Below are 18,203 nucleotides of genomic sequence, written 5' to 3' on the forward strand. Positions count from 1 at the left end.
GCCTGTTGGTCATGGCTTTTCCTTTCCCTTTTCTGTTGACTTTCTGCTTGCTCCCGCTGCTAGGGGTCAGCTGCAGCTCTGGCTGTACTTTGCTGAAAGTCCACCCTGACACAGTGCCCTGCCCCTGAGATAAAAGGGGCTTGAAAGTCAGGTTTGCAGCCCAGTTGGGTACCTGGTGGTGAGGCTGGGGCTGTGTCAGCTCCAAAGCTCTTCCCAAATAAGGAGCCTTGTGAAGCTAAACTGTGTGTGCTGGATCCAGCAAGATGACAGCAGCAACATCAACTCAGCACCAAACCTGAGGGTGACTTGGCTGCCATGGAGGTACCAGTCCCCTGCCAGAACACCATGGCAAGGAACAGAGCTTTCCAACACCATCAAACTGCTGCACCTGCTTTGCCTCTCCACCTCCTGGGGGATGCAGATCTGGGTGACGTTTGTGGCTGGTAGGTTGCAGCCCATGCACACTGCTGTGATTCTCTGCCTGGCAGGGAGGCCCAGGGCTGGGTTTTTTTCCCCAGGAGACAGCTGCTCTCCCCTCTTGCAGGGTTTGTGATGAGCAGCCACCTCCCTCGCCGTGCCTCCGGCTTCATCCAGCACATGCTCTTTCCCTACTACTTCCACACTGGCTGTGTTTGTGCCTTCTTCAACCTGAGTCTTTTTGACGTGTACCGCCCCAGCGCGCTGCTCAGATGAACAACAGGCCCAGGTAGGCCTCCCACTTTAAAACATGAGCTGCTTGCAGGCCAAACCCCTTCCTCCACACTGCCCCGCTCTGCTACGCTCCACTGAGGCTGCTTTGCAAAGCGACGACAAGGTCCACACATGGCTTTGGTTAAAACAAACCAGCTCGCATCCAGATGGGGGGGGAGGGGTAGAGAGATGTAACCCACCATTATGTGTGGGATTATTTAGTCTTGAGAAGGCTGAGAGGGGATCTTCCCCCATAGCAAACTCCTGGCCAAGCTGTCAGCCCATGGCTTGGACCGGAGCACACTGCGCTGGGTTAGGAACTGGCTGGAGGGCCGAGCCCAGAGAGTGGTGGTGAATGGTGCCACATCCAGCTGGCAGCCAGTCACTAGTGGTGTGCCCCAAGGATCAGTGCTGGGCCCCATCCTCTTTAACATCTTCACTGATGATCTGGATGAGGGGATTGAGTCAGTCATCAGCAAATTTGCTGACGACACCAAGCTGGGGGTAGGAGTTGATCTGCTGGAGGATAGAAAGGCTCTGCAGAGGGACCTCGACAGGCTGGACAGACGGGCAGAGTCCAAGGGCATGAGATTTAACACATCCAAGTGCTGGGTTCTGCACATTGGCCACAACAACCCCATGCAGTGCTACAGGCTGGGGTCAGAGTGGCTGGAGAGCGGCCAGGTAGAGAGGGACCTGGGGGTGCTGGTTGATGGTAGGCTGAACATGAGCCTGCAGTGTGCCCAGGCAGCCAAGAGGGCCAATGGCATCCTGGCCTGCATTAGGAGTAGTGTGGCCAGCAGGAGCAGGGAGGTCATTCTGCCCCTGCACTGGTTAGGCCACACTGAGTACTCTGTCCAGTTCTGGGCCACTCAGTTTAGGAAGGATGTTGACTTGCTGGAACGAGTCCAGAGAAGGGCAATGAAGTTGGTGAGGGGCTTGGAACACAAGCCCTATGAGGAGAGGCTGAGGGAGCTGGGGCTGCTTAGCCTGGAGAAGAGGAGACTCAGGGGTGACCTTATCACTCTCTACAACTACCTGAAGGGAGGTTGTAGACAGGTGGGTGGTGGTTCAGGAGGAGACTTGATGGGGTGCCTGGTGCCATGGGTTAGTTGTTTAGGTGGGTTGGATTGGTTGATGGGTTGGACTCAATGATCTTGAAGGTCTCTTCCAACCTGGTTTATTCTATGTATCAATGTCTATAAATATCTGAGGGGTGGGTATCAAGCAGAGGGGGGCAAACTCTTTTCAGTGGTGCACAGTAGAAGGAACACCAGGTACAAGCTTGAACACAGAAGATTGCACCTCAGTGTGAGAAGAAACTTCTTTGCAGCGAGGGTGAGAGAGCCCTAGAACAGGCTGCCCAGTGATATTGTGGAGTCTCCTTCTCCGGAGACATTCAAAACCCACCTGGATGCATTCCTGTGTGGACTACCCTAAGTGATCCTGCTCTGGCAGGGGGGTTGGACTGGATGATCTCTGGAGGTCCCTTCCAACCTCTAATGTACTCATACTGCAGTACTCATAGCAGGCTTTGCTCCCTGCAGCTCATCCTCTTCATCGTTTGTGTGGCTGCTTCACTACTGAAGTGGTTTGAGAGGGTCACCTCTGACACCATGGCAGCCATGCACTGTGGAGTGCACCTACGGCCTTCACCAGGACATCTGTGAGTCCTACAAGCTGCTGCGTGCCTTAGACCCCACCTACAAGCAGCTGTCCCAGAAGTTCACCTTCTACCATGCTCTCTCTTCCCTCTGCAACTTCTGCTGCATTGTGTGTGATGGACTGAGCCTCTACAACGTGGCTGCTGCTCTCCCTGCCCTACGAGAGCAGGATGCCGCCAGGGGAAGGCTGGCGGGGCAGAAGCAGCGCTCTGGGGAAAGGGAGCCACATCCTGCTGCCTTGGTGTAAAGAATCCCTGAGCTTTGAGATTAAACCTCCTCATCCTCAGATGGAGATACTTTTAACTGTATTTGTGCATGGTGCAGAAAGTTAACATGTAGGAAATTATTTCTTCAGGGCTGTCTGAACACACCTCTGGCATGAGAAAACTCCATGATCTAAGCAGGAGTGTGTACGGCTGAGCAGCTTTTTAATGCCCTGTGCACTAGATGTGGCCAAAGCTGCAGTCACAGAGACTGCAGAAGAGGGATGAATGAGAGACTTGGAATTGCTTGTAATTGAATGCTGAAAGCTAATACAGAAGCACAGAACATGGCTGTTGGCTGAATCAGTCAGGGTAGTGGACAAGGCTGTTGTGTTTAAGAGTCACAGTTGGTCATTCTCCATTCACAGTTGGTGTTTCGTGAGGTGAGAAGAGTTACTGTCTCCTTTAGTGGCCAGAAGTCAGTCTACTTAAAATAGACATCTTTATTTCCAGGTTCTAAAGGACAGTCAGTCAGGCAATAAAAAAGGTCAGTAAAACACTGCTCCAAACCAAGGGCTCTGCTTTACCCTGGGCAGCAGCAGAGCCAAGTGGCAAAAACCCAGCAGCTGCTTATCCCAGGCAGGAATCTGACTGCATCCAGCCTGCTGCACCAAGGCAGGTATCTCCCCAGACCACTGCTGTTAAAACCCAGCAGCTACAGCCCACCTCCAAGGCAATCAGTGATTTGTCACAGGTAAGTCAGCATATCCCCAGCTGCTGTTGCTTCAACTGCAGCCAGTGTTTGGCACTGCTTCAGGTTTATTTCAAAACCTCATGCAGCCTGTGCTAGAGAAGACCTTCTGCAAGCCAGCTGGATTTCTTTTTAAACAAATAATCCCCTCTGCTAAGCCCTTCATTCTCCTGTGCTGCTTTCCTGGAAGTTTCCCTGTGTGCCAAGGTTACTTCTCCCCTGAAGTGTGCAAGGTATTTTTGCTCCAGCAGGAGCTTGCAGGCTGCAGCTGGGATGCCAAACAGCAGCCTCTTGCAGAGGGTTCCTCGTTTCGCTCCTGCTCACGACAGCCGATGCACCTTCTTGCCGCTGAAATACTTCTTGGAGAAACGAGAGTGCTTTACAAGTGCCAAAACTGTTGGGGTCCCAGCTTTCACAAAGTACCTGCAAAGATTAAATGGAGTCCTTTGGCTTCCTCGTAGCTGGCCAAGTGTCATCAAAGCAAGCGACTTCCTCCCCCCTGAGAAGGGCCAATCTCCCCCAGGGCTGGGGGGAAGCCTTTTGCTCTCGGAGTCAGGTCTGTGCTGGTTTGTGAATCAACTCCTCTCCCAACAGCTACTTCTAATTAAAGCAGCTGTTCTTCTCCCTCTGCGAGGAGGTTTCTTTTGCAACTGCCCTTACAGCTTGAAATCTGAGGGCTTCTGCATGCTGCTGAGTTTTATGGAGTGACAGCTCAGACAGAGCCCAGCGGCAGACCCAGAGCTCTGCTCCCACTGTGACAGACCAAGCCCCTGGCGCTGGGCTGCAGGCCTTCTCTAGCCAGCTACAAGATGGTGCAAGTTAACAGCATAGGCTTTACAGCAACTTTTCTTGGCTGTATAAACAGCACATTCTTCTCTCTCAATAGCTGCCCAGCACTTTAAAGTCTGTTTCAGAGTGAAACTGTGCAGCACGCTGTGCTGGGCACTCACACAGCGTTATTAACAGTGAGAGAATTGTTAACCTTCCACATGCTCTCTTTATAAGCTGCTGCTGCCTTTTCATTTCTTAAAGTAGCACTCTGCAGATGGGATCTGAAACTGTCCTTTTGTGCTGCTGCTTGGGTGTATCCCAGCTCCCCTTCCCATCTCCCAACCAGTCCTGGAAAGAGTTGTTAATTTTTTTGGAAGGGGGTGGAAATATGTCACTAAACCAGGCATGAAATCCATACACTTTACACCTTCTAGAGACAGGACTATTACACCAGAGGAGAGTTAGGACTGTTAAACCAGAGAACAAAGTGCACTGTAAGCTCACACTTTGTTTGCCCTTGTGCTCTCTCTGGACACGAACAGCTATAACCTCACCTTTCGTGCTGCAGCACCTGTAGCAAGGTGTGGCCTGGGTTCAGCTCATACATTTCTGCTCTTTCTTCATCCTCAAAGTAGAGCTGAAAAAAAAATGTGGGAGGGTTATTACACACCTAAAGAATGTGGAGGAAACTACCAAATCCATTGACAGCTAGAGGGTTATCAAACTTCTGGAGCTTGAACCAACTGTGTGGGTGCCAGCTTCAGCCATGTGGAAACTCCTCTGTGTAAATTCCAAGTTTTCCCCTTGCATGAAACCGGTGTAGCTTCTCTGGCAGTGGGCAGCAGGAAGGCAAAACACACTGCCTGCTCCTGTGCTTTAGAGGAGCAAAGCAAATATGTGGGCTGTCTTTTAACAGGTGAAACACAGCAAGGCCATGAGGTTATGAAATCCGAAGTGTGCTCACCTGGCAGAGCCTGCTGACACACTGGTCTGTTCTTACAGAGGTGAGAGACTTGGGGCGGTGCATCTGCAACAGCAACTTCTCAATGTTATCTTTAGAGACAGACTGATGCTGCTCTGAGTGGACCTCATGCTCTCTGTCATGCTTTGGCAAGAGGCTAACTTGGATTCCTTCCTTTCTAACATTTTGACCTGGGTTCCTGCATGCTTTTTAATTGGGTGTGCAGTTCATTTTTCCCTCAGGCTTGTCACTCCCTCTAAACAACTACTCATGGTTTTTTTCCCCAACATCCTTCATTCTCGTATTTAGTTCTCTGCTTTTCCCTTAAGGGCCCTATGAGGAGAGGCTGAGGGAGATGGGGTTGTATAGCCTGGAGAAGAGGAGGCTCAGAAGAGACCTTACTGCTCTCTACAACTACCTGAAGGGAGGCTGTAGCCAGGTGGGGGTTGGTCTCTTCTCCCAGGCAACCTGTGACAGAACAAGAGAACACAGTCTCAAGCTGTGCCAAGGGAGATTTGGGCTGGATCTTATGAAGAAATCCTTCACAGAAAGAGTAACTGGCCATTGGAATGTGCTGCCCAGGGAGGTGGTGGAGTCACTGTCCCTGGAAGTGTTTAAAAAGAGACTGAACAAGACACTTAGGGCTGGGTGATTGGTTAGACTTGATGATCTTGAAGGTCTTTTCCAACTTGATTGATTCTGTGATTCTGAGTCTAAACTAAGCAGGTTTAAAAGTATCTGAACAAACAGAGTAGATCTGAGATTCTAATTCAGCAACTGTGCCTTAGCCTGTATGTACAGAGTGTTAACTGCAAGGTCAAGTACACAGCCACTGTCCTTCTGAACCTGGCTGCTCACTGCACTAAGAGCTGTGCTGTCACCTGGTGACACTCAAGTGGAAAATGAAGAATAAACACCTGTATCCAACTGCTGAACACTTCTCAGAACCTCTTGCAGCCACAACCAATTCAGGCACCAGTACAGGTTAGGGGCTGCCCTGCTGGAAAGCAGCTCCATGGAGAAAGACCTTGAAGTCCTAGTGGACAGCAAGTTCTGCATGGGACAGCAATGTGCCCTTGTGGTCAAGAAAACCAATGGGATCCTGGGGTGCATCAAGAAAAGTGTGGCCAGCAGGTCTAGAGAGGTTCTTCTCCCCCTCTACTCTGCCTTGATGAGACCACAACTGCAATACTGTGCGCAGTTTTGGGCTCCCCAGTTCAAGCAAGACAGAGACCTGCTGGACAGAGTCCAACAGAGAGTCACAAGGATGATTAGAGGACTTGAGCATCTCCCTTATGAAGAGAGACTGAAAGCCCTGGGACTGTTTAGTCTGGAGAAGAACAGACTGGGAGTGGGATATGATCAATGTCTATGAACATCTGAGGGGTGGGTGTCAAGCAGAGGGGGCCAATCTCTTTTGGATAGTGCACAGTAATAAGTCAAGGAACAACAGCTACAAGCTTGAACATAGAAGATTTCATCTCAGTATGAGAAGAAACTTCTTTACAGTGAGGGTGGTGCAGCACTGGAACAGGCAGCCCAGAGAGGCTCCTCTGGAGACTTTCCAAACCCACCTGGATGCATTCCTGTGCAGACTGCCCTGGGTGATCCTGCTTTGGCAGGGGGGTTGGACTTGATGATCTCCAGAGGTCCCTTCCAACCTCTAATGTACTGTGATACTGTGAATTCAGATCCCACCTCTGCTGTAGTCTAAATAGACATTTATTGTCCTGATGGGATGAAGTGTTTGAGTACAACCAGGTAGTCCTGAAAATAACCTGTTTTTTAATGTTTCTTATCTGTATCAAACAACTTCCCAATGCAGTTGAAAAAAAGCAGGAAGCCTACAGCCTGGTGGTCTAAATCTTAATTATCACTACAAAGATGAGAATCTGAGCAGTATCTGTAAATAACTTCTGCCAAACACAATGTCACAGAATGGCTTAGGTTGGAAGGGACCCCAGAGATCATCTGTTCCAAGCTCCCCACCATGGGCAGGGACACCTTTCAGCTAGACTCAGCTGCTCAAGGCCTCATCCAGCCTGGTCTTCAATATCCCCAGGGAGGAGGCTCCCTGGGCAATCTATTCCAGTGTCTCACCACCCTCCTACTGAAGAACTTCTCCCTAAGGTCCGGTCTAACCCTGATTTCCCTCAGCTCCAAACCATGTCCCTTTGTCCTGTCTCTAGACACCCTCAGGAATAGTCCCTCTTAAACCTTCCTGTAGGATCCCTTCAGCTATTGGAAGGCAGCTCTAAGGTCTCCCCCTGGAGTCTTCTCTTCTCCAGGCTGAACAACTCCAGCTCTCTCAGCCTATCCTCATCACAGAGGTGCTCCAGCCCTTGGATCACCTCTGTGGCCCTCCTCTGGACTCTCTCCAACAGCTCTGTGTCCTTCTCATGATGGGGACACCAGAATTTGACTGTCTACCACTGTCAGTGGCAAAGAGCCTTCATTTTCATCAACGAATTCTGTGTTCCTCTCAGCACATCTGGAAAGTGTTTGAGTTTTCAAGTGAGTGCAGCTCTCCAGATCCTTATTTCCCATCCAGATGTGGTAAACAAGTAATGAAGGCATTGCTTTCACACACTCAAACCTGGCCATTTTCTTGCTCCAGAGAAGGAAAACAAACCAAACCACAACCATCCTGAAATAGAAGGAAAGTCAAACTTCTCACCTCCAGATTGCTGGGAAGGTATTTTCTTTCCACATCCCAAGCAGGTAACTCAGCAAACATCACCATTAAATGATCAATAAACCTGGAAGCCAAAATGCACTTGGTTAGCTTAGACAAGGTGCTCAGCTTCAGTAACTTCTACAGTTCCACTTAAAGGGTGGTAAAAGTACATCAGCAAGTTAGAAACCAAACTTGGAAGTAAGTTTAGATCACCAACTGCTTCTTCCCTTCCAAGTCATCCCTTTCCCAATGACACTGAGACCCTGCTGCAACTTCTGGTACCAGTTTCAAACTTGAGCAGTGCAGCAGCCAATTATTTTTAGCTTCTCATTTCCACACTGATAAAGATGTCAAAGTAAACTGCCTGCTCTTAATCTAAAATTGATTTTTCCTTCTACGTAGTCCCATCAGCACCACACTTCATCAGAGCTGACAGCATGCTGGTGTGTCAGAGGCTTGTTTATTTTGGTGCTTCAAGAGTGTTGGTGGCCAATTTAAGAAGCCATTTTTCACTGCTTTGGGCCATGAAAAGGTGTAGTGATTGCTGCCACACAAGGATCACAGCTTTACCCATCTGTTTGCACAGGAGTTTTGAAGTCCTGAACGTATTAGTAGGTCTGAGGAACGCACTACCTCTCCATATAAAATAAAAGCAACAAATTCCAAGTTTGTTTAACCTTGCAAGAGCAGAAACTGAAGTTAACCATCAGCAAAAGTGCAATTCCCACCCTGGCTCATAGTCTGAAAGGTCTGCAGCACTCCAGTCAGGCCTGCTGTAAGTCCTAAGGAAACTATGGGGCCAGCTGGTGCTTACAAGAGGTCCCTTTTGGAAGCTTTTCAGAGTTTCTAAGTTTAATCCTCTTTCCAAAACTCTCATATTTGGAGGGCTTTGAAACAGCAGCCCAATGAACCTCTGAAATCCAGGCATGTGGATGGGTCACCTCTATTGCTGGCTGCTGATCTGTGCTTCCCCTGCAAGCCCCTTTCACCAGACCTGCTTTCTCTGCAGCCTTCTATCTTGCCCCTCACAGGTTTTTCTTGTCGTATTTTAGAGCTGCATTTATAAATCATAGAATAATTCAGGTTGGAAAAGACCTTGGGAGGTCCTCTGCTGCAGCCTCCCGCTGCAGAGCAGGGCCAGCTAGGAGATGAGAAATGTGCAGCCACTTCATTAGCATGGCAGTGCATCCCTTGCTGTCTGTTCTCACCTTCTCAAACATGTTCTTTCTGCAAGAGTGCTGCTGACAGTGCACTCACCTGGACCTCTCATGGAAAGCTGCAATGAAGTCTGTTTGCTCGTGCTCAGGGTACAGAAAGAGGACAGGCCAGTTCAGGTTGCCATCAGCATCTAAGTGCACCTTGGCCCCCATGGCATTGCCAGAGTGGAACCCATCTAAGGATATCTCAGCCAGGCCATCTGACAGCTCCTCTTCTTCATTTGAAGGCTCAAGAACCAGCTTGATATTTCTTTCCTGAGGGGCAGGAAGGGCAAAATAAAAACCTCAGCCAACACACAAACAAGTATGGTGGGGAGAACAAGAGTGAAAATACTGCCATTTGTAAAAGGACAAATTGTGTCACTCTAAAATGAGTCAGCTCTTAAACATGCTACCAAAGGCCTCCCTGCAGTACCAGGTGACTGGTCTTCCTAGCAGAATCCAGAACTTCAGCCAGACACTCCAGCCTTCTCCTTACTGCTGTCTACAGCTACCTGAAAGGAGGTTGTAGCCAGGTGGGGGTTGGTCTCTTCTCCCAGGCAACCAGTGGCAGAACAAGAGGACACAGTCTCAAGCTGTGCAGGGGGAAGTTTAGGCTGGAGGTGAGGAGAAAGCTCTTCACAGAAAGAGAGATTGCCCATTGGAATGTGCTGCCCAGGGAGGTGGTGGAGTCACTGTCCCTGGAGGTGTTCAAAAAAGGATTGGATGTGGCACTTCAAGCCACGGTTTAGTCATCCTGAGGTGTTAGGTAACATAATTAGGTAATAAGTGATCTCTCAGGTCTTTTCCAACATGGTTGACTCTATGATTCATCAAACACATGAGAGGTGGGCAGCCAGAGGAGCCTGTGTGCTGGGAAAGAGCCTGACAGGATGTGGGGAAAGGGACGCACCTGAAATCCTCTCCTTTAGGACCCAGCAGGCATAACTTCAGGGTACAACTCCACACCCCAGCTCCTGAAAACATCCACTTTTTCAGAGAACTGAAGAAAGCTCACACTTATCTTTGAAAAGACAACTGCAGAACAGGAGATCCAACTTCACCTAACCTAAAATACTTAAAAGTAGCTCAAACAATAAGGAGAGGATCCAGGACTGATTCTCTCCTCCACACTACTGGGTGGTTATCTTCTATCTTCACACTGAACTAAAGCTCCTTAGCAGCAAAGAAAGCAGGGTTCATTGGGCCAGTGTGCTGGAGACCTCTCTTGGATGCTCAGTGCATCTCCTAACACTGGGTTCATATTCTGCATTAACAGCAGCCACCTGAAATATGGAAACAGGGCTGTGGGTAGAGCTGAGCAGACAGGGAGAACTGTGGTTTTAACCCAGTTTTTTTGGCTCTAGCCCCTAAAACCTGTGTGTGAGAAAAAAACTCTCAAAGGAAAAATGAAACAGCCCAGGAAAACAAACCCCACAAACCCAAGCCCCTCAGTGACCCACCTTTATTGCTGCAAGCAAGATTTCCTTTTGACACTGCTCCTTCTTCTCCATCACCTTTGCCTTCCTCGCATCCCGCTCCTCAGCTCGCTACACGTAAGAAAAGATTGCACACAGCAGGTCAATGCCTATTGCTGCCCTGTGCTGCCAAGGAGTGGAGAAATCCATTCCCATCTCCAGCAGGCTCTCTCTCTCTCGCACATCTCAACAACCACACATGATGTGGAACCACCACTCAGTTCTGTTTGGGGATTTCATAATGTCCAAAAACTTGTGCAGAGCACTCTTCAGCCGAGGATCCCAAAGTGCTTCTCAGCACAAAGCAGGGGACAAGCATTGGTAAATACTAAACTGCCTTAATATTTACCTTCAATTTGTCAGCTTTAGCTCTTGTTTCCACAAGCTTTTTTTCTTTGGAATCTATTAGCATGCCCTCCTCACACCATGCTATTGCTTCAGAGAAGTTCTTCAGCTCCATGTGGCAGAGGGCTCCTGGAAGGATGAAGATTTTCAGTTTTCAGTGTACAAGAAACACACAGAGTGGTGGTTATACAGACAGCATCAGCCCTTCTGCTTTCCAGAGGCACAGCCAGCAGCACAGCTTTTGTCTTTAAGTCTCATAGAATCATAAGGGTTAGAAGGGACCCCAAGGATCACCCAGTTCCAACCCCCCTGCCATGGGCAGGGACACATGGTATCATAGTATCATTCAGGGTTGGAAGGGACCACAAGGATCATCTAGTTCCAACCCCCCTGCCATGGGCAGGGACACCCCACACTAGATCAGGCTGGACAGAGCCTCATCCAGCCTGGGCTTAAACACCTCCAGGGACGGGGCCTCGACCACCTCCCTGGACAACCCATTCCAGGGCTTCACCACTCTCATGGTGAAGAACCTCCTCCTCACCTCCAGCCTGAATCTCCCCACCTCCAGCTTCATTCCATTCCCCATAGTCCTATCACTACCTGAGATCCTGAGAAGTCCTTCCCCAGCCTTCCTGTAGGCCCCCTTCAGATACTGGAAAGCCACAATTAGGTCACCTCGGAGCCTTCTCTTCTGCAGACTGAACAGCCCCAACTCCTTCAGTCTGTCCTCATAGGAGAGGAGCTCCAGCCCTCTGCTCATCCTCGTGGCCCTTCTCTGGACATGTTCCAGCACCTCCACATCCCTCTTGTAATAGGGGCTCCAGAACTGGACACAGTACTCCAGGTGGGGTCTCACCAGGGCTGAGTAGAGGGGGAGGATCACCTCCCTTGACCTGCTGGCCACACTTCTCCTGATGCAGCCCAGGATCTGATTGGCTTTGCGGGCTGCAAGTGCACATTGGGAGCTCCTGTTGAGCTTCTTGTCCACCAGCACCCCCAAGTCTCTCTCCTCAGGGCTGCTTTCCAGCCAGTCACTGCCCAGCCTGGATTTGTGCCTGCACCTCGCATTAGAGCAGGTTGCTCAGAGCCACATCCAGCCTGGCCTTAAAAACCTCCAGGGATGAGGCTTCCACCACCTCCTTGGTTTGATTTCAGGCCTCTAGGAGGTCAGCTGAGAAGAAAACTTGAACTATTTCTTGTATCATTAGCCACAGAAATCAGTGGAATGATGCTGGAAGTATGTGTTCCAAGCAACATGCTTATTTTATTGATTGAGGGACAGGCTTTAGTAATGATCTGGTAGTGTTGGCTAAATGGTTGGACTTGATATCTTAAAGGTCTCTTCCAACCAAAAAAGCTTTATGATTTCTATGATTATAATAAACATGTAAGTGTTTGGCTCACAAAGCGAAAAATAAAGTGGTGATTTTCATGGGGTGAGGAATGCTGGAGAAAAAAATATCATAGAATCAACCAGGTTGGAAAAGACCTCAGAGATCATCAAGTCCAACCTATCCCCTAATACCTAACACCTCCTGACAACTAAACCATGGCTCCAAGTGCCACATCCAAGCCTTTCTTGAACACCTCCAGGGACAGTGACTCCACCACCTCCCTGGGCAGCACATTCCAATGGCAAATGACTCTCTCAGTGAAGAACTTTCTCCTCACCTCGAGCCCAAACTTCCCCTGGCACAGCCTGAGACTGTGTCCTCTTGTTCTGGTGCTGGTTGCTTGAGAGAAGAGACCAACTCCCTCCTGGCTACAACCTCCCTTCAGGTAGTTGTAGACAGCAATAAGGTCTCCCTCCCCTGAGCCTCCTCTTCTCCAGGCTAAGCAACCCCAGCTCCCTCAGCCTCTCCTCACAGGGCTGTGCTCAAGGCCTCTCCCCAGCCTCGTTGCCCTTCTCTGGACACGTTCAAGTGTCTCAATGTCCTTCTTAAACTGAGGAGCCCAGAACTGGACACAGTACTCAAGGTGTGGCCAAACCAGTGCTGAGTCCAGGGCAGAATGACTTCTCTGCTCCTGCCTGCCACACTATTCCTGATCCAGGCCAGGATGCCATTAGCCTTCCTGGCCACACTGCTGGCTCATGTTCAGCCTACTGTCAGCCAATACCCCCAGGTGCCTTTCTGCCTGGCTTGGTAGGGGGTAGTCTCTTCTCCCAGGCAACCTGTGACAGAACAAGAAGACACAGTCTCAAGCTGTGCCAGGGGAGGTTTAGGCTGGATGTTAGGAAAAAATTCTTCCCAGAGAGACTGGCCACTGGAATGTGCTGTCCAGGGAGGTGGTAGAGTCTCCATCCCTGGAAGTGTTTAAAAAGAGACTGGATGAGGCACTTGGTGCCATGGTTTAGTTGATTAGATGGTGTTGGGTGATAGGTTGGACTTGATGATCTTGAAGGTCTCTTCCAACCTGGTTAATTCTGTATTCTGAACAGGAGGGAAGTGCCTCAAGGTGCAACTGGGTAGGTTTAGACTGGACATTAGAAAAAAATTCTGCATGGAAAGAGTGGTCAAGGATTGGAATGGGCTTTCCAGGGAGGTGGTGGAGTCACCAAACCTGGATGTATTTAAAGGTGGTTTGGATGTGGTGCTTGGGGATATGGTTTAGGGATGAACCTTGCAGAGTAGGGTTCTGGGTTGGACTTGGTGATCCTGAGGGTCCTTTCCAACCTGAATGTTTCTGTGATTCTGTGGCCTTTACTCCTTCAGCTCTTACCTCTGATGATCGCTTTGAGATGGGTGGGCTTCAGCTTTCTGGCTTGGATGGCGTCATTGAGAGCAGAGCGGTAGTTACCTACAAAGCAAGCAAAACTGCTCAGAACCTTTCAGTTATGTTTAAAATCCAACTAGATCTCAAGGTGACAAAACAGCTTATGTGCTGACTCTGTGATTCACTCACTGTGAGGTGAGTGAAGGAAGAATGAGCAAACTTAGAGCAAGAAGACAAAGGACAGGAATCCACCATACAGGTCAGAAGAAACCATGACTGAACAAATCACCTCTCACCTGCAACACACAACAGCATTAAAAGGCTAAGGACACCTCCCCTGCTGTGTGGGTACTGGTGGTAGGATGGGTGGATGCTTGAGGAGGACATGGCCAACAAAGAGTGATAGAATGTGTTGCTTCAACTGAACTGTGGAGGCCAGGGCATCCCTCCACAGTCCAAATCACCCTGTGAATCTGTTCAGCATCAGAAGCTTTGCCTCTCCTGGAGCCAAGGCTTGAGCAAAGCACAAACCCTGCATGCAGCTGTGCTCTGGACTCAGCCAGATCTTCAAAGTTCAAAGGTGTCTTTTTTTCTCACTAATGAGCTACTTAATATGCTCTATGACAAGAGCAGGAAAAGCAAGCGTGGACTGCAGAGCCCCCTTCCCAGCCCCACTGGAGGCGGGATGGGGCACACCTCCTTACCCAGGTGGAACTGTGCAGCCCCTCGGTTTGTGTACAGCACGGCGTTCAGCTCGGGGTCCTCACATTTCTTCTTTAGCCCCTCGCTGTAGGCCACCACAGCTCTCTTGTAGTCCTTCTCCTTGAAGTACTCGTTCCCTTCGTTTTTGTACATCTTGGCCAGCTCTGCAGGGGATGGAAGGAGGGGACAGGTCCTGAGCGCGGGCGGCAGCTCTCATGGCAGCCTCCAAGCAGCCTCCACCCGGCCACGGCCGGAGGGGCAGACGGAGAGAGCCCAGCCCAGGCTGCCCACCTGCGGGGCTCTGCTCCTCGTCGAACAGGAGGGACTGCAGACAGGCCAGGTCGGGCTGCCGCGCCGCGTCGATCTCAGCCGGGCACCGCTTCATGAACATGGGGATGGCCTCCAGCTCCTGCGGGCAGACACACAGCGTCCCTCGGCTCAGCCCGGCCCGACCCGGCTCAGCCCGGCGCCCCGCGTCCCCGGCCCCGCAGCCTCACCTCCTCCCAGGTGTCGGGGTTGAAGGCGCCCCGGTACCGCGCTCCGCCGCCGCCGTCCGCCCCGGTCTCCGCCATGCTGCCGCTCGGCCCCGCCCTGCGCCTTCCGGCCCGGCCCCGCTGCCTCAGCTCCGGCCCCGCTGCCTCAGCTCCGGCCCCGCCGCACGCCCCTCCCCGCTCCCCAGCACGGCGATGCCAGGCGGAGCTGGTCCTGCCTGGGGCAAGGGGAAAGTGACACCCCCGCCCCAGGCCCGGGAATGGGATGTCACCATCCTCCAGGACAAGGTTAGCAACAACGTGGCCTGGATATAGAATCACAGAATTGTTAGGGTTGGAAGGGACCTCAAGGATCAGCCAGTTCCAACTCCCTGCCATAGGCAGGGACACCTCACACTACAGCAGGTTGCTCACAGCCACATCCAGCCTGGCTGCAAAAACCTCCAGGGATGAGGCTTCCACCACCTCCCTGGGCAACCTGTGCCAGTGTCTCAGCACCCTCATGGGGAAGAACTTCTTCCTAACATCCAATCTGAATCTACCCATTTCTAGTGTTGCTCCATTGCCTCCAGTCCTATCACTCCCTGACACCCTAAAAAGTCCCTCCCCAGCTTTCTTGTAGCCTCCTTCAGATACTGGAAGGCCACAATAAAGTCTCCTCGGTGCCTTCTCCAGACTGAACAACCCCAACTCCCTCAGTCTGTCTCCATAGGAGAGGAGCTCCAGCCCTCTGATCATCTCATGGCCCTTCTCTGGCACAGTCCAGCATGTCCAGATCCTTCTTGTGATAGAGGCTCCAGAACTGGACACAGTACTCCAGGTTTGGTCTCACCAGAGTGGAGTAGAGAGGGAAAATCACCTCCCTTGACTCACTGGCTATGCTTCTCTTGATGCAGCCCAGGATCTGGTTGGCTCTCTGGGCTGCAAGTGCACACTGCTGGCTCATGTTGAGCTTCTCATCCCCCAGCACCCCCAAGCCCTTTTCTTCAGGGCTGCTCTCAAACCAGTCACTGCCCAGCCTGTATCATATCACCCAGCTTGGGACCTGATGCAGCAGGAGGGTGGCTGCAAGGAAGGGAGATGAGGGCTGAGGTGCTCCAGCCCTCTGATCAGCCTTACCCCCAGGCTCTGCAGGGTACAGGTGCCTGACATCTTTCTCCATGCTAATTCCTACAGATTCACAGCACCACAGCATCGTTCAGCTTTAATCAACATTCATCTTCACAGGACCTGGGTGCCTCCAAAGACAAGATACAGAGGAAAGGCACCTTCCTTCCTCTCCTTAAAATCCCTCATGCTGATGACTCAGCACCTGTAAGGGCAAGGGAAAGCCCTCCTGACCCCTTTCCTGCAGACACAGCTGTTTGTGTGCTCAACAGAGGCCATATCTGCCATTGCTGGGCAGAGAGGGGATGATCCCTGTGCACCCACAGATGCACAGGGCTATGTGTGCCAGTGAAGCAGCTTGTGGGGGCCTGCAGCCAGAGGGAGAAACACTCCTGGCCCCATGGGGAATGTGTGCTGAGTCCAGCTCAACCCTGGTGTGGTTACAAGACTTCAGATCACAAAGATCACAGATCACAGAGTGATAGGGGTTGGAAGGGAGCTCTAGAAATGATCTAGTCCAACACTCCTGCTAAAGCAGGTTCACCTAGAGCAGGCTTCCCATGACAGCACCCAGGCAGGTTTTGAGTATCTCCAGAGAAGAAGACTCCTGAACTTCTCTGGGCAGTCTGTCCCAGTGCTCTGTCACCCTCACAGTAAAGAAGTTTTCACTCGTGTTCAGGTGGAACTTCCTGCTCCATCCTAAACTTAGTGCAGGAAAGATAAGAGATTAGGATTTTAAGAGACTTGTGCTTTACTCAACAGCTCAATGGTACCTTCTTTGGTTAGGAACAAAACCTCCCCAGTGTTCTGATTCCAGACCTCAAAGGCAGGGGGATCCTCACAAACCCTCTTCCCAGCTATGATCACGTAGGGATAACCCAGCCTGTTGGCATCCTTCAGCCTTTTGCCTATGGTCAGCTGTGTCCTGTCGTCCAGCACCGAGTCACCAGCCAGGTGGGGCAGTGCTTCAGCAAGGTCATCATACATTTGCTCCAGCAGCACAGCTCCTTCCTTCTCCTCCTTGCTGCCTCTCTTGGGGGCAATGAAGCAGAGCTGGTAAGGTGCAATGAGGCTGGGCCAGCGGATGCTGTCCTCTGTAGAGAGCACCTCGATGGAGGCCGCCAGGATGCGAGTGACGCCCAGACCGTAGCAACCCATTTCTGCCAGCTGGGGTTTGTTGTCAGGGGCGCAGAAGACAGCGTTGGAGACAGAGGAGTACTTGGTGCCCAGATAAAACGTGTGCCCCACTTCAATCCCTCTTGTCTGGGAGAGCTTCCCCCCGCAGGTGGGGCACGCCGTTCGCTCCTCGCTTACTGTCTCCACGTTGGCCGCAAAGTGTCCCTCCGGGCACAGCAGCAGCCTGTCCTCGCCCACCTCTGCCGGCAGCTGGAACTCGTGGGACACGGTGCCGCCGATGGTGCCCGTGGCTGCCTGCACTTTGACGACGGGCAGGCCCAGGCGGTCGAAGAGGCTGTGGTAGGCGGCACACAGCAGGCCGTAGGTGCGGCGGGCGGCCTCGCCGGAGGCGTCGAAGGTGTACATGTCTTTCATGTAGAACTCCCGGCTGCGCAGCAGCCCGAAGCGCGGCTTGGGCTCGTCCCGAAACTTCCTGCTCACCTGGTAGAGACGCAGCGGCAGCTGCCTGTAGGACAGGTTGCTCTGAGCCGCCACCAGCTCTGTTACAGCCTCCTCGTGCGTTGGCCCCAGGCAGTAGCCCTTGCCATGCCGGTCCACCAGCCGGAAAAGCTCCGGCCCCATCCGATCCCAGCGCCCGCTGGCGCGCCACAGCTCCGCCGAGCTCAGGCTGGGCATGTTCAGCTTCTGCCCACCCACGGCCTGCATCTCCTCGTCCATCACCTTGATGAGCTTCTCCATGGCACGGACGGTGGGCGGCATGTAGGAGTAGCAGCCAGGGCTGGAGGGGTGGATGAGCCCCGCTTGCAGCATCAGTCTCTGGCTCCGGCAGGTGGGCTCTCCGGTCTTGCCTTCCCCGGCCGCCTCGCCCTGTAGGTTGAGGGGCTGGAAAAGCTGCGAGAGCAGTATCCGCTTCGCCCTGCCCGGTGCACCGTGCCGAAGCCTAGAGCCGCGCTGCCGGGCGCTCAGCGCTGGGAGCCTCCATCTTCTCAGCAAGCCCTCCATGGCGGGGCCGGGACCTACGGAGTGGGGACGCGGGATTAACGCTGGCTGTGAGGAAGGCCCTGCACACCCAACGCACGGCCTGGGGCAGGCACCGGGGGGCACCGCCCCCTCCCACCGACACAGCCAGGCGTGCACAGGAGCCCACGCGGGACGTGTAGGTGTAGGCACAGGCACTGGGCACGGGCGGCGGCGGCCGCGGCCACACACACTGACAGGGGCGCGCAAAGCCTCAGGACCCCCGCGCGCCCCGTCCCCACAGCCACAGCCAATGGGAAGCACAGCCGCCTGTCACGTGGGAGACCTCGTCCGG

The 18,203-nt window shown here is 52.1% G+C and overlaps 3 protein-coding genes across 3 annotated transcripts; 1 reads left to right on the forward strand and 2 right to left on the reverse strand.

The window, feature by feature from the left end:
• Nucleotides 1-243: 243 nt before the first annotated feature.
• On the forward strand, nucleotides 244-2,681 carry TMEM205 (transmembrane protein 205). The gene is given in 5 exon segments (XM_068140493.1): nucleotides 244-350; nucleotides 352-443; nucleotides 545-680; nucleotides 2,219-2,320; nucleotides 2,322-2,681. Coding segments are annotated over 5 exon segments (645 nt in total). The 5' UTR covers nucleotides 244-315; the 3' UTR covers nucleotides 2,602-2,681.
• Nucleotides 2,682-2,899: 218 nt separating this feature from the next.
• TTC4 (tetratricopeptide repeat domain 4) lies at nucleotides 2,900-14,758 on the reverse strand. Its single transcript, XM_068140666.1, has 10 exons — nucleotides 14,654-14,758; nucleotides 14,448-14,565; nucleotides 14,159-14,320; nucleotides 13,461-13,538; nucleotides 10,741-10,865; nucleotides 10,377-10,463; nucleotides 8,975-9,189; nucleotides 7,718-7,799; nucleotides 4,634-4,716; nucleotides 2,900-3,731 (listed from the first exon to the last, which is right to left on the reverse strand). Exons 1-10 carry the CDS (start codon nucleotides 14,726-14,728, stop codon nucleotides 3,629-3,631), a joined length of 1,128 nt encoding a protein of 375 aa, XP_067996767.1. The 5' UTR covers nucleotides 14,729-14,758; the 3' UTR covers nucleotides 2,900-3,628.
• A 997-nt stretch (nucleotides 14,759-15,755) lies between these two features.
• PARS2 (prolyl-tRNA synthetase 2, mitochondrial) lies at nucleotides 15,756-18,164 on the reverse strand. The gene has a single exon (XM_068140494.1). It carries the CDS (start codon nucleotides 17,891-17,893, stop codon nucleotides 16,490-16,492), a length of 1,404 nt encoding a protein of 467 aa, XP_067996595.1. The 5' UTR covers nucleotides 17,894-18,164; the 3' UTR covers nucleotides 15,756-16,489.
• Nucleotides 18,165-18,203: the final 39 nt, after the last annotated feature.

Source organism: Melanerpes formicivorus, unplaced genomic scaffold (genome assembly GCF_026170545.1).
Source record: "Melanerpes formicivorus ecotype bairdi unplaced genomic scaffold, bMelFor1.0.p_v2 SCAF_7, whole genome shotgun sequence".
Classification (NCBI taxonomy): domain Eukaryota; kingdom Metazoa; phylum Chordata; class Aves; order Piciformes; family Picidae; genus Melanerpes; species Melanerpes formicivorus.

Coding starts and splice junctions, on each gene's coding strand:
- TTC4 (XM_068140666.1), bottom strand. CDS start 14,728: ATGGCGGAGACCGGGGCGGACGGCGGCGGCGGAGCGCGGTACCGGGGC. Junction 14,321..14,447: donor CGAGGAGCAGAGCCCCGCAG/GTGGGCAGCCTG, acceptor CATCCCCTGCAG/AGCTGGCCAAGATGTACAAA. Junction 10,464..10,740: donor CTAAAGCTGACAAATTGAAG/GTAAATATTAAG, acceptor TCTTACGTGTAG/CGAGCTGAGGAGCGGGATGC.
- PARS2 (XM_068140494.1), bottom strand. CDS start 17,893: ATGGAGGGCTTGCTGAGAAGATGGAGGCTCCCAGCGCTGAGCGCCCGG.